Raw genomic sequence first — 15,291 nt, 5'->3', positions numbered from 1 at the left:
CGGGGGAGGGGGAGCACAGAGGCAATCACTTCAGGCTATCTGATGTCCTTAAATTCCTTGGGTAATAAATGCATTAAATTCCTTGGGCAATAAAAAGAACAAATGATTAGCATTCAATAGCATCATCACTTTGCCCTATCATATGTTTTCAATTTAATTTCAGTTTTATATGTCTTCATTTACCTAGCGCCATCTACATGCAAGGAACTATGTTTAGGTATTGGGGATGTTAACCTTTAACAAATAGACACCCAGATATTTCTGCAGCAAAATAGCTTTTTTGAGAACAAACACTTGCAATTCAGGACATGCAGTCTAATGGCCAATTCAGAGAAACAAAGGAGAGGTATGCTCTTTTACAGACTTGGGAGGGTATATTGTAGATAAAGAGTCCATTGGAGGAAATGGAAAGTTTGAAGTATAGTGACTTTTCATTGGCTGAGTTATATCATTCTCCCATTGGCTGAACTGTTATGGGCAAAGAGGAATTTTCTTCCTCCTGCTGAGATGGTCAAGTAGTATCACTTCTTATCCAATATTCAAGGCAGGTTGCCGGGCTTCTTGTCCCAGCATCAAGAAGGGTTCAGGAATCTGGAGAAGGCTGTGTGTAGATTTTAAATAAGAGTCCAGAGACGAAGTATAATTTTGAAAGGCATTTGGGGGTTAGAGGAGCTTAGCTAAAGGAGCTAAGATCCAAGATCTAAATTCTCAGGTCTCCTTGTCTCAGGACCCCATGCTTTTTATTAACACAATTTGTCCTGAGGGGAGGCAGAGATATACACTTCAAAGGGTCAGGGTTTCCTACAGAGTCCATTGTCAGAATGGGGGAATTAGCCTATGGCTGTTCAGGTGTTTGGCCAGTAGGAGGCAATAACATGTAGATTAAGATGCCTTTTAGCTGTCTGGCAGCCAAGCAATAATCCCTTTTCAGGTTTGGGGAAATGCCTTCAGCCATTCCCAGATGCAGCCCTGCTGTCATGCTGGAATTGGTCTCAGGCAGCAAGTCACTTCCTGTTGGGGTCAGTTGGGTGCCCATACCTGAGAGTTTTCTCTTCCTGCTTCCTGAATGCATTTTAAATGAGGTTTCTGTTTCTTAATTTTCACAGGGATATAATGAAGAAAATAAAGTGCCTGTCTTTGTGAAGCTTATATTATAGTGATTCACACAGTCAACATAAAAAGGAAAAAAAAATAATGATTAAGAGAAATTTTCTCAAGGAAAAAAAAAGCAGGCTTGGGGTTAGGAGAATGACAGAGCTGAGGTCAGTAGGTTTTAGGTAAATTGGTCAAGGTCTACACCTCTGTAGAGGTGATCCTAACCTCCTCCCCTCAGAGATCTGTCATCTATTCCAAGCTCCATGCCTCAGGCAAGATTTTTAATCTGTTGGTTCTCAATTTACTCATCTGTAGCATGATGATAATAAGATCTATCACATAGAGTTGTCCCAAGGATGGAATGAGATAATCCATGTAAATGTTGGTCAAAGGTTATAAACTTTCCATTATATGATGAGTAAATTCTGGCAATGTAATATAGAGCATGGTGACTATAGTTAATAATACCATATTGTATACTTGAAATGTTCTAAGACAGTAGATCTTAAGTATTCTCACCATAAAAGAAAAAGGTGCCTAACTGAGGTGAAAAAAAATAAAGTTAATTGGAACAGCGCCTCCATAATGATCATTATTCTAGAACCCATCTGCCCAGTACCAAGCACACGTGCCTCTTGAGCAACTGACCTGTGGCTACGTTTAAATGAGAAGTACTGTTGGCGTAAGCACACCAGATCTCAAGGATTGGTATGGGAAAAATGTGTTTATTACTTGTTTATATCAGTTAAATAACTAAATAATATATTTTCAAAATTAATTTTGCCTCATTATTATTTTTTATTTTAATTTTAACTTTTTTGGTTAATCCTCACCTGAGGATATTTTCCCACTAATCTTGAGAGGGGAAAGGAGGGGGAGAGGCAGAGAGAGAAACATTGATGTGAGAGAGACACATCAACCTGCATGTGCCCTGACCAGGGCCAGGAATCAAGCCTGTAACCATGATATCCAACCAGGGACCCTGTAGTCTGCAGGCTGACGCTCTATCCACTGAGAAAAACTGGCTAGGGCTAATTATTGTTACTTTTTTAATCTTTATTGTTGAAAGTATTACGTATGTCTCCATACCTTACTTTTCTCTGCTCATGCAGGAGTCTCCTCTCATTCAGTCTCTTCCAGCCACTGTGGCCAATGTGGTTTTCTTGGCACTGGCCTGCCTTCTGCCTCAGGATATCCATCCATACTTTTCCAACTTGCTGTTCCCTCTGCCAGACTCCCTCCCTCTCCTCCTTCAGGTTCCTTCAATTGCCATCTTCTTCCTGAGGCCTTCCTTGAACACCACCCCGCAGCACTGCTTAGTACCATTTCTTGCTTTGTTCATAGAACTTACCACTGGTTTGTACCTGATTATTATTTATTAGATTTTTCCCTTCCTCACCAGAACACAAGCTCCATGAGGGCAGGGATCATCACTTTTTTTTTTTGGGGGGGGGGGCGTTCATACCATATCAAATACCTACAATTGGTCCAAGAACAGACAACATGTTTGCTAAATATTTGTTAAATAATTGACTTTTTACAAATAATGAAGGGAAGTAAGAGAAGGGTGACATCCTTCAGTATGATCAATTGCTGGAAAGCATAGAAATCAACGTATTTCTAATGTAGCATGCTTAATATGAAGAAATTCTTTGTGGTCAGAGTTGAAAACAGAGGCTGGATATATAAACCATGAAATATGGTGTTATGGGCTGCGTTGTATCTTCTAAAATTTGTGTGTTGAAGTCCTAATCCCCAGTACCTCAGATTATGACTTTATTTGGAGAAAGGCCTTACAAGAGGTAATTAACTTAAAATGAGGCCTTAGGGTGGTCCTAATTCAAAATGACTAATAGTTTTTTTTACTGTTTTTATTTTTGATTTTTAGAGAGGAAGGATAGAAACATCGATAGACTTTATTTGGAGAAAGGCCTTACAAGAGGTAATTAAGTTAAAATGAGGCCTTAGGGTGGCCCTAATTCAAAATGACTAATAGTTTTTTTACTGTTTTTATTTTTGATTTTTAGAGAGAGAGGAAGGATAGAAACATCGATGAGAGAGGAAATGTCATTGATTAGCTGCCTCCTGCACGCTCCCACTGGGGATGGAGCCAGAAACCCAGGCATGTGGCCTTACCAGGAATCGAAGTGTGACCTCTTGGTTTTTGGGTTGATGCTTGACCACTGAGCAATACCGGCCAGGTAAAATGACTAGTAATCATATTAAGAAGAGAAAGCTGGACCTGGACTTTTACAGAGGAAAGAGGACTATCTACAAGCCGAGGACAGAGGCTTCACAAGAAATCATTACTGTTGGCATCTTGAGCTCAGACTTCCAGCTTCCAGAACAGTGAGAAAAGACTTGTCTGTTGTTTAATCCACACACTCTGTGGTGCAGCGGTTCTCAACCCCCCTTTGGGGGTCGAATGACCCTTTCACAGGGGTCGCCTAAGACCATCGGAAAACACATATATAATTACATGTTGTTTTTGTGATTAATCACTATGTTTTAATTATGTTCAATTTGTAACAATGAAAATATATCCTGCACATCAGATATTTACATTATGATTCATAACAGTAGCAAAATTACAGTTATGAAGTATCAACGAAAATAATTTTATGGTTGGGGGTCACCACAACATGAGGAACTGTATTAAAGGGTCGTGGCATTAGGAAGGTTGAGAACCACTGCTGTGGTGTTTTGTTTTGGCAGCCCTAAAACACTAACATAATGATATATGCCATTGTAAGGAATTTTGACTCTTCACATGAGCCCCTGTAAATTTTAAGCAGGGAGAGATGCGATGAGGCCTGAGTTTTAGGAAGATTGAATGTGTGGTAATATGGAAGAAGGTTGGAGGAGGGCAAAGGCTTGAGGCCCAAACACTAACTTGGATGTATTTACAATGGTTGTGGTCTACCTCATGGTGAAAGGAAGGAAGAGGCAAGTATGGAATTGGGGAAGCACCCGAGCCAGTACTGTTGGAAACTTAGACACAATAGAGATAAGTGATATTGACATCTGCCACAAAAAGGGATTTAGAAAAATGCAGACCCGCAAAGGGGTTCGGAGAATAAAACTTGCATGGACTGTAAGTTCTGGTTTCATACTTGAGAAAATTTCTCAAAATGGAACCTTAAAACAGATTATAGCAGCATTCTGCTGCTCAGAAGGGGTTCGGAAAATAAAACTTGCATGGACTGTAAGTTCTGGTTTCATACTTGAGAAAATTTCTCAAAATGGAACCTTAAAACAGATTATAGCAGCATTCATGCTGCTCAGGATGTGAATAGTATTCATTGAAAAAAGGAGTCTGCAGAAAGAGCTGCAGGCTATATCTCCTTTTGGGGATAATAATACCATACCAGTACATCAACTTAGCATATTAAACATCAGCATATTAAAGAATCTGGGAAGTTCTGCAATGAAGAAACTTCTATAACTTTGGCCAAAAAAAAGGGGGTATTTTCAACATTGATTTGATTATACAACGCTTTTTGTGAGGCACTGCTGAACCTCTCCCTGAACATGAGTACTCTAGAAATTAACACAGCGTGGAGAATAGTGGTAATTCTGATGCAGTAGAATGTTTCCAAAATAAACAGAGAAGCTTTGTCTGGGTAATCTTTGTTCCCAATAGCAAATCTAGTCAGCATTGTCTTAAATTGGCAGCATAAACTCATTAAAGGAATATAGTTGGTTTTCCCATAACCTAATTATTACCAAATTTTCAAAATATCAGAGTCTTTTTGAAGTAGCACTATTTTTTTCATGTTCCAAAAGGAAAACTATTCAGTGCCTTGAAACAAACAAACAAACAAACAAAAAATAGTAATATTCTGCTGACTTAAGGGAAAAGTGCTCAAATGCAGAAATCTGAGAGCCATTTTTGACCAGGTTTTTTTGATGCTAGAGCAGCCACACTCTAAATTTTCCCATATCCCACCGCCCCCCCACACCCACAGGGTCCGTGCACAATGACTCACATGCGATGCGCACGTAGGCCTTCCGGCTCTTGGTGGTGCCCGCTGAGCTCCAGGCCACACACTGGCACCAGTAATCATCAGGCCCAAAGAGTTCTTCCACTTGCTGGCGCGAAATCTCAATGCTCACTTCCCGGACAATGAGACCTAATCAAAGAAAGGAAGAATTAAGTCTGGAGAAGATTTGTACTAAAGAAATACAAAACATCATACCACACTTTTTTTCCACTCCGTGATCCTTCCTGATGCCATAGATCAACATCCCAGATATTGCCTCTCATCTCCTCTGATTTTCCTCTGGCTCCAGTAACTTGACTCACAACTTTTTCATTCTCTTATTTGCTTTTTCAAATCTTCTGGATTCATCAGAAGATGAAAGTGAAGATCTATTATTCCACAAAATTACGCTTTTCCTCATATGGCCTAATAGTCATCCTCTACCAAGTTATCTCCTCCTGTATATTTAAATGTGAACTTGAATTTCACAGCTTCTAAGGATTCTACCTCAATTACATAGGCTGTGGGTAAGAGACCCACATGCTGTACAGAGAATTACAGATCTAAATCTTCTTAAGAAGATTTAGTTCACATGAAATGAGAGGGAACCACCTAAAACTATAATCATAAGTGCATAAGTTAGAAATATGTATACCTACATATCAGGTTTTATCATATCAGCAAGTAATTTATAAATATGTGGTGATTATTTAACAATTAAATTATGTTAGCAGATGTGTTTCAGTTATTAGGCACACATTTTCTGGAAAGATATAGTAGCCCCAGGTAACAAACCTCTACTATTCTATCCAAAGAATGTATGACTTTACGGTTTTCAGGCATAATATTTTAATAGCACAAATGTTTCTCTATAATTGTGATGTAACCAAAATCCTGTTAAAGATAAAGTGGTCTCCAGCTAAAATGCTCAAATACTTAGAATTTGTTTCAAAGAATTACGTAATCCTAAATAACATAAATTTAACTGAGAATCTGGGATTATCATTTTAGGGGTGTTTATCTTGAGGATTCAAAGCCTATTTCAGAGATTCATTCTGCAGTTTGCATCTTTGCACTGAGCAACAACAGAGATCTACAAGATAGATGTGCGTGACTGTCAGTTCTCCTAGAGACTGAACTTGCACTTTCCAGATGGAGTGTCTATTGAGAGAACTAACAGGGCACCCTTGGGGAGTAGAAGAATTTGCTCTGCGTCAAGTATGAGCACAGGAAGAAAGTTTAAACATATTACTTTCTACCGTCGACTCATTCATTCATTCATTTATTAATTCATTGAACAAATATTTATTATGTATCCATTATATAAAAGACACTGCCCTAGGCTGTTGGGAAATGATGAGGAAGATGGTGATTTTCCTCAATGAACTGATATTATTGTGAAGAAGGAACATATTAACTACAGATCGTACAATTTATTATTTAATCATAATTGTGTTCAGTGCTGCAAAGGAGACATATAGGGACACAAAATGAATAACAAGGGGAATAAAAGACCCAATATGAATTATGTTTGTTAAATTATATGGGGAGAGTGACAGGGCATATGGAAAGAAGCAGGAAAGAGAATGGGAAGACTGAGGTTCCAGGAGAAGATAAGCCCCAGACACAGAAAATAATGGCATGGATGCAACTAGAGATGAGAAGGGGACCAGTTTTTACACAGTCTTGTAGACTAGTGGTTCTCAATGTGGACCCCAGTACAGCTGTGCTAACATCACCTGGAATTTGTTGGAAATGTGAATTCTTGGGCCCCACTTCAGACTCAGAATCAATAACCTTGAGAATCAGGCCCAGCAATCTGTGTTTTAACAAAATCTCTAAGAACTCTGATGCACGCTATAGTTTGAGAACCACTGTCGTATAGCATGGTTAGGGTTTTTAATTTCTTCCTGAGATCTATGGACATTATTAAATTGTTTTAAGCAAGTAGATGATATAATCAGATGATAATTTTTAAAAATACGTATGTAATGTATGTGCTAAGTATTATATATAGTTTAATTGGTTCTTTGGAGTTTAATTAGTTCCTCAAAGTTATGATTTCTTAAAATGTTTGATTATGACTTCTTGGTACAGGTGACATGAAAAGGGTGTCATCTAGAGATTTTAAAAAAAGTATCCCAGAACTTACCCTAAAAACCAAGGATAACAGCACTCAGGGAAACTAACAATTACCCAATAAAAGTAGTTGCTGACCCACTGGAGAATAAACAATATTTCCAACAAAAGCTGATGGGACTTCGAGTCACAGAAATGACCAAGCCCTTAGGTTCATTCACGAGTCTCTGAACTGGGATGAAGCCCAGGAAAGTGGGTTTTATAATCCTCAGTCAGGGAAAGACCCTGAGGGGTAAGTCTATATTGTCAAGACTTACTGAGTATACTTAACATTATTTTGAAAGTTAGTAATTCTCTTATGTTTATATAATGATCAGCTTAAAATTCTTTTTCAAGTAACTGGAATATTCCAATCCCTCACTCCCCTATGAAGAGATTAGTATATATTTTAGCCAATGTCCAACTAACAAAATATCCTCCACAACAAAAATTCCAATTTAGTAGCAAATACTACTTTCCTTCCTCTTTCCTGGCCCCTGCCTAAGCCCCTCATTTCCTATCTTATTGTAACTATTGTCATTTTCCCGACATCTAGAAATCCATGCAAAGATGGATCACCCCATTTCCATCCCTCCCCCCACCTTTTTAAAAATTCCACTTTCTGGTGTTGAATACTTTTGCCTGTTTTACTTGTTTATACCTTCTCTCTTGGTGCAGAAATTCACTTACTGGAAACAAAGCTCTTCCTGTAAAGTTGCTGCAGTAATTTACAGTCACCAAAGGGCTGATAAACTTGCTGTCTGTATTTCCTTAGACCTATTATGGCTCTTTCCAAAATGCAGAGCAGCCACAAATGGGCTCAGGATATAAAACCACATACAAATATTTTCTGCCCCAAGATGATAACTTTAGGTTTCATTCCCCTCACCCCTTTTACTTAAAGCAATTACAGGAAACCTAATTAAATGCTAGGGGAACGTCACTAGGGCCACTGTAACCTTTTAGTTCAAGTACATTCTACTGACCACGGATCTGAAGCCTTTTAAGAAGCCACAGACCGACCCTCCTGTACAGGAATTATTCATAGTCTGAATGTTCTGAATTGTGTGGCCCAAGCTCCCTGTGGGTGCTGGAGTCAAGCACACACCGATTTTTGTCCTCAGCCTCACAGACACCCCATTCAGAAGGGGATGGATTGCAGTTGCGTACAGTTGTCCTACCACAGGCTCAAAGATTACTTCCAAATTTTGGTCAACAACACAAGAACAAGAAAGAACTGAACACAAAGTAATTAAACACAGCTTAGAATCCCTGAGAACCTGCTGCATTATTCAAACTCTGAGCTACTTGGTCACATACCACCTTTTCATTACCACGGGTACATTCACTCCCTATCCCATTTCGCTCATCAAACCAGAAGCCAGTGGTGTGGGTAAAAGCAGGTAATATCCTTTCTCATGGAAAGTAAAATTGCAAATCCGCTTGAAGTCTTGAGACAGAAAAAACAGGCTGCCTTGAAATTTGAAATGCCATCAGCATTACTTCCAAGGCGGGCTGCTTTGAAGAGCATTTGGGAACTTGAAATTGGTTTCAGGTTATTTAAAGGTGGGGAGGAAATGCTTCAATCTCCAGGACTTACTCAAACACAAATGTGCATTTCCCATCACATCTGATAACATCAAAGACTTCCCATCACTGTTCTTCCTTTAATAGTGGCGTCTCAAGGAGGCATGTTGTTTGAAGTTTGCAGTGATTTGCTTTTATAATAGGATTCATTGTGGTTTGGGAACCAGAGTGCAGGAAAGTAATTAGCATCATATACCAAGAAGTCTCATAATGAGTACAAATATGCACTTGTTAATAGGGAGTTTCAAATGATTTTAAAAATTCAGATGCAAGTGCAACTCTCTGGTTGGATTGTGGTGAGGTTATCCATGATTATGGCAATAAAATCTGCTAATTGACATCTATACCTTATCTCTAGCATAATTTTAATTTCATAAGAGTGGTCAGGCTCCACAAATAGTGCTGTTTTTTTAAAGAGAATACTATATAGGGATCACAAGTACATGATGAATCCTGTAGTATAATTATTTAAAACACGATCCATATTCCCCCAGAAATGTAACCTATAATGCTTCCAACAGGTATGAAAAGTCCATGAATGTCAAAATTACATTTAATTCCAGTAATGTAAAGATGGATCAAATATCACCTACAGCCTTCAGCGGTCATTTATCTTATTTATTAGGTGATATTTATTTATTTGTTTGTTTATTTATTTATTTATAAATATTTTTATTGATTTCTGAGAGGGGAGGAGAGAAAGAGAGAGATAGAAACGTCAATGATGAGCAAGAATCATTGATCAGCTGCCTCCTGCATGCCCCACACTGGGGATTGAGCCCGCAACCCCAGGTATGTCCCCAAACTGTGACCTCTTGGTTCATAGGTAGATGCTCAACCACTGAGCCACGCTGGCTGGGCTCTGAAGTGGTATTTAAAAAATTATGCATCATCCTAAAAGTTTTTTTTAAATGTGGCTATTAAATTTGTACCTTCTGATACCCCATGTATGTTTCACTAAAAAGCAGCCTAGCCCCACGTTAGACTTAGATGCCTGAGTTGTATTTCTCATCCCTCCTAGTTGCTTTGTCTTTCATCTGGCAAATTGAAGTTTTGAGATATCATGTTCTGCAGACTCCCTCCCACCCTCTTCGTATTGCGCGAAGAGCTACAGGGGTCACTGGGCAAAATCTCATTATGATACATTCACAGTTAGGGGTTGGTGGACAATGTACAAAACTGCAGGTAGGGATGTTCTGGAATATATTACATTTTATTGAATTAGTGTGGTCTCTTTTTCATGTTTTCTTCCAGAGCCTAATCATATTAGTTTTCACTAATATGGTCTAAAATATGAAACATATCAGTTCTAGATGTCTTAATATAAATTAAACCACACAAAACACCATCATTATTTAAAAGAATGTCATGCCATAACAACTGACAATTATTTTCACAATTTGTAACTCACTAAAATAATCAAAATATGATGGCTTAAAAGGCAGGACTTCATAATCAAGACACTGTTTCATGTTACATGAAGTCATCTGCCAACCTTTAAACTACATCTGGAAAAGGAGACATTGTGGACACATAATTTACAAACTTTCCTCTGAAATGTTTTCCTCAAATTTTTAATGTAATATTTAATATGTAAATAGACCATCTAATTAACTAAAATTACTTTGTGTAATTGGGAATTAGAACTTATTGGTGTATTAGATTTATCATGAGTATAATTTTGTTTCAGTTACATTTACTGTCTTTGTGATCCAGATCAATTTACTGAAAAGTTAAAGGATGACATGACTGGGACTGAATGGTTCAAGGGATTTGTTTGGGAGTATTTCATATCTAGGTCATTGACTTGATTCCTTTTTATGTGGTAGTTTCTAGTCACTTGGTTCTGTCTGATATCCTGTGTCCAATGAGGGTCTGTGTATTTTTGTTGTTGTTGTTGTTGTTACATTTTTGTTTTGTCTAGAACTGAGAAGAAAATATTCATTGATTGTTCATCTGGAAGGAGGAGACTTCTAGAAAGCTATATAGCAACCATATATAAATTCAGTTTTTCCTCTTAAAACTTGAAATTTTAATTGCAAAATAATGTTAAAATGGTGACAAATGTTAAAATATAGTGGCAATTAACACCATTTTCCCTTTCCTTTCCAGCCACCATCAAGCTTAGAGATGCAAATATGAAGGATATTTGGAGTGTGAGTGTACAAAATATTCTTTCTTACATATAGAGTTGTAATGAGTTGATAGAAATTAATCCTACCTGCTTTGGCCCATCATTTAATTCCTGTTCTTACCTTTGGTGATAAAACCCTGTTTCAAGAAGCATTTCTGAGATCAAAATGGGAACTAAATGCTTTTTGTAATTTACCTCTGACTTGTGTGTCAATGTTCTTTAAAATATAAAGGAGAAACTTTGTGAAAATATGAAGGTAATTTGTTTAATTTGGAAGGACAGAGCATATTCCATTAAGATAGCAAATGCATTACTCTTCCTTAATATTTTCCATTAAACACCTAACTTACTATCCTATCTAATAATAGACAAACATGGTAATTGACTGTACCTTCACTATGCCTCCCATTGGCTAATCGGTGTGATATGCAAATTAACCGCCAACAAAGGTGCTGTTTTTTTAAAGAGAATACTATATAGGGATCACAAGTACATGATGAATCCTGTAGTATAATTATTTAAAACACGATCCATATTCCCCCAGAAATGTAACCTATAATGCTTCCAACAGGTATGAAAAGTCCATGAATGTCAAAATTACATTTAATTCCAGTAATGTAAAGATGGATCAAATATCACCTACAGCCTTCAGCGGTCATTTATCTTATTTATTAGGTGATATTTATTTATTTGTTTGTTTATTTATTTATTTATAAATATTTTTATTGATTTCTGAGAGGGGAGGAGAGAAAGAGAGAGATAGAAACGTCAATGATGAGCAAGAATCATTGATCAGCTGCCTCCTGCATGCCCCACACTGGGGATTGAGCCCGCAACCCCAGGTATGTCCCCAAACTGTGACCTCTTGGTTCATAGGTAGATGCTCAACCACTGAGCCACGCTGGCTGGGCTCTGAAGTGGTATTTAAAAAATTATGCATCATCCTAAAAGTTTTTTTTAAATGTGGCTATTAAATTTGTACCTTCTGATACCCCATGTATGTTTCACTAAAAAGCAGCCTAGCCCCACGTTAGACTTAGATGCCTGAGTTGTATTTCTCATCCCTCCTAGTTGCTTTGTCTTTCATCTGGCAAATTGAAGTTTTGAGATATCATGTTCTGCAGACTCCCTCCCACCCTCTTCGTATTGCGCGAAGAGCTACAGGGGTCACTGGGCAAAATCTCATTATGATACATTCACAGTTAGGGGTTGGTGGACAATGTACAAAACTGCAGGTAGGGATGTTCTGGAATATATTACATTTTATTGAATTAGTGTGGTCTCTTTTTCATGTTTTCTTCCAGAGCCTAATCATATTAGTTTTCACTAATATGGTCTAAAATATGAAACATATCAGTTCTAGATGTCTTAATATAAATTAAACCACACAAAACACCATCATTATTTAAAAGAATGTCATGCCATAACAACTGACAATTATTTTCACAATTTGTAACTCACTAAAATAATCAAAATATGATGGCTTAAAAGGCAGGACTTCATAATCAAGACACTGTTTCATGTTACATGAAGTCATCTGCCAACCTTTAAACTACATCTGGAAAAGGAGACATTGTGGACACATAATTTACAAACTTTCCTCTGAAATGTTTTCCTCAAATTTTTAATGTAATATTTAATATGTAAATAGACCATCTAATTAACTAAAATTACTTTGTGTAATTGGGAATTAGAACTTATTGGTGTATTAGATTTATCATGAGTATAATTTTGTTTCAGTTACATTTACTGTCTTTGTGATCCAGATCAATTTACTGAAAAGTTAAAGGATGACATGACTGGGACTGAATGGTTCAAGGGATTTGTTTGGGAGTATTTCATATCTAGGTCATTGACTTGATTCCTTTTTATGTGGTAGTTTCTAGTCACTTGGTTCTGTCTGATATCCTGTGTCCAATGAGGGTCTGTGTATTTTTGTTGTTGTTGTTGTTGTTACATTTTTGTTTTGTCTAGAACTGAGAAGAAAATATTCATTGATTGTTCATCTGGAAGGAGGAGACTTCTAGAAAGCTATATAGCAACCATATATAAATTCAGTTTTTCCTCTTAAAACTTGAAATTTTAATTGCAAAATAATGTTAAAATGGTGACAAATGTTAAAATATTTAACACCATAACACCATTTTCCCTTTCCTTTCCAGCCACCATCAAGCTTAGAGATGCAAATATGAAGGATATTTGGAGTACAAAATATTATTATCTAAATCTAACAACATGCATTTCTATGTATCCTAATTTCATGTAATTTATCCTATCTAATAATAGACAAACATGGTAATTGACTGTACCTTCACTATGCCTCCCATTGGCTAATCGGTGTGATATGCAAATTAACCGCCAACAAAGATGGCGGATAATTTGCATACTGCAGGCAGGGCAGGACACCAGGAGCCACCATCCAGACCCCGTTGTGCGACCCCAGTAGCCACTGGAAAGCCAGGACGCAGGCAAGGCGACCGCCCGGGACCCAGGAACTGCCTTGCCTGCCGCCGTGATCGTGATCGTGATCGAAAAGCCAGGCCACAGGCAAGGCGGCACCCCAGGAGTCTCCTTGCCTGCGGCCTATGATGGTGATCGTGATCTGAAAGCTGGGCCGCAGGCAAAGCGGCAGCCCCAGACCCAGGAGCCACCCTGCCTGCAGCCCGTGATGGTGATCATGATCAGAAAGCCGGGCCGCAGGCAAGGCGGCACCCCAGGACCCAGGAGTCGCCTTGCCTGCGGCCCGTGTTCGTGATCATGAACGGAAAGCTGGGCTGCAGGCAAGGTGGCCCCCTAGAACCCAGGAGCCCATCGGTGAGGTCTGCAAGAGAAGCAGAGTTCAAGCTATGAGGGGGAGGGTGGGGGGTGGAAGGAGCTACAGGAGCAGCTCTGGCCTCTGGCCGGAGACTGAAGACTCCCGCTGGAGTGAGGAGCAAAGACTGAAGGCTCCAGCTCAGCCCAGCCTGCACCCTCTCCAATCTGGGACCCCTCAGGGGATGTCTGACTGCTGGTTTAGGCCTGCGGGATTGGGCCTAAACCGGCAGTCGAACATCCCTCTCACAATCTGGGGCTGCTGGCTCCCAACTGCTTGCTTGCCTGGCTGCCTGATTGTCCCTAACCACTTTTGCCTGCCAACCTGATCACCCCCTAACCAATCCCCTGCCAGCCTGATCAATGCCTAACTGCTCCCCTGCTGGCTCAATTGCCCCCAACTGCCCTCCCCTGCTGGCCCAGTCACCCCTAACTGCCCTCCCTTGCTGGCCTTATCACCCACAACTGCCCTCCCCTGCAGGCATGGTCCCCCTAACTGCCCTCCCCTGCTGGCCCAGTCACCCCTAACTGCCCTCCCTTGCTGGCCTTATCACCCACAACTGCCCTCCCCTGCAGGCATGGTCCCCCTAACTGCCCTCCCCTGCTGGCCTTATCGCTCACAACTGCCCTCCCCTGCCGGCCATCTTGTGGCTGTGGGCACTGCCATCTTTGAGGGTGTGACAGTCAATTAGCATATTCCTCCTTATTGGCTGTGGGTGCCACCATCTTTGAGGGCGTGACAGTCAATTAGCATATCCTCTCCTTATTGGCTGTGGGCACCGCCATCTCTGAGGGCGGGGCAGTCAATTAGCATATTCCCTCCTTATTGGCTGTGGGCACCGCCATCTTTGTGATGGTGTGAGGGTCAATTAGCATATTCCCTCTTTATTAGCTAGATAGGATATATATACATATATATATGAATGTATAATTCAAACTTTTTTTCAAAAGTAGTGTTTAATAATTATCTAAATCTAACAACATGCATTTCTATGTATCCTAATTTCATGTAATTTATCCTATCTAATAATAGACAAACATGGTAATTAACCATACCTCCGCTATGCTTCCCATTGGCTAATCAGGGTGATATGCAAATTAACTGCCAACCAAGATGGCGGCTGGCAGCCACGCAGCTGAAGCGAACATGAGGCTTGGTTGCCCCGGCAATGGAGGAAGCCAAGGTTCCCTGCCTGCTGCGCCCGGCTCTGAGCCTGAAAGCAACAGCTCCAAAATGCAACTATGTTTCAATTATAGAAGTGAAACAAACCCCAGAGACCTGCTTTCAGACAGCTGGCATAGGAGCTGGAGCTGCAACAAAGTCTCAATTACAGAAGGCAAATAAATCCCAGAATAAAAAACAAAAAGCAAAAAAGGAGAGACTGGGAGCTTCAGTTGCAGGCTTGGCCCGCCTGAAAACAGCCCTCATCCAGGCTGGCCAGGCACCCCAGTGGGACTGCCACCCTGAAGGGGGTGCGGGCAGCCTGAAAACAGCCATTAGCCCCTCATCCAGGCTGGCCAGGCACCCAAGTGGGATCCCCACCCTGATCCGGGACACCATTC

At 39.7% G+C, this 15,291-nt stretch overlaps 1 protein-coding gene across 2 annotated transcripts in view; it reads right to left on the bottom strand.

Annotated features, from left to right (window-relative positions):
• UNC5C (unc-5 netrin receptor C) overlaps positions 1-15,291 on the bottom strand; it is a 374,301-nt gene that overhangs the window by 119,144 nt on the left and 239,866 nt on the right. For both annotated transcript variants that reach the window (XM_014528684.1, XM_005880661.2), the window contains exon 3: positions 5,085-5,228. In XM_014528684.1, the coding sequence (XP_014384170.1) occupies positions 5,085-5,228 (144 nt within the window). The remainder of the gene's footprint in view (positions 1-5,084; positions 5,229-15,291) is intronic.

The sequence above is a fragment of the Myotis brandtii genome, unplaced genomic scaffold, assembly GCF_000412655.1.
Source record: "Myotis brandtii unplaced genomic scaffold, ASM41265v1 scaffold645, whole genome shotgun sequence".
Lineage (NCBI taxonomy): Eukaryota > Metazoa > Chordata > Mammalia > Chiroptera > Vespertilionidae > Myotis > Myotis brandtii.
The sequence above is the reverse complement of the archived record's forward strand: the minus strand, read 5'-3'. Positions and strand labels throughout refer to the sequence as shown.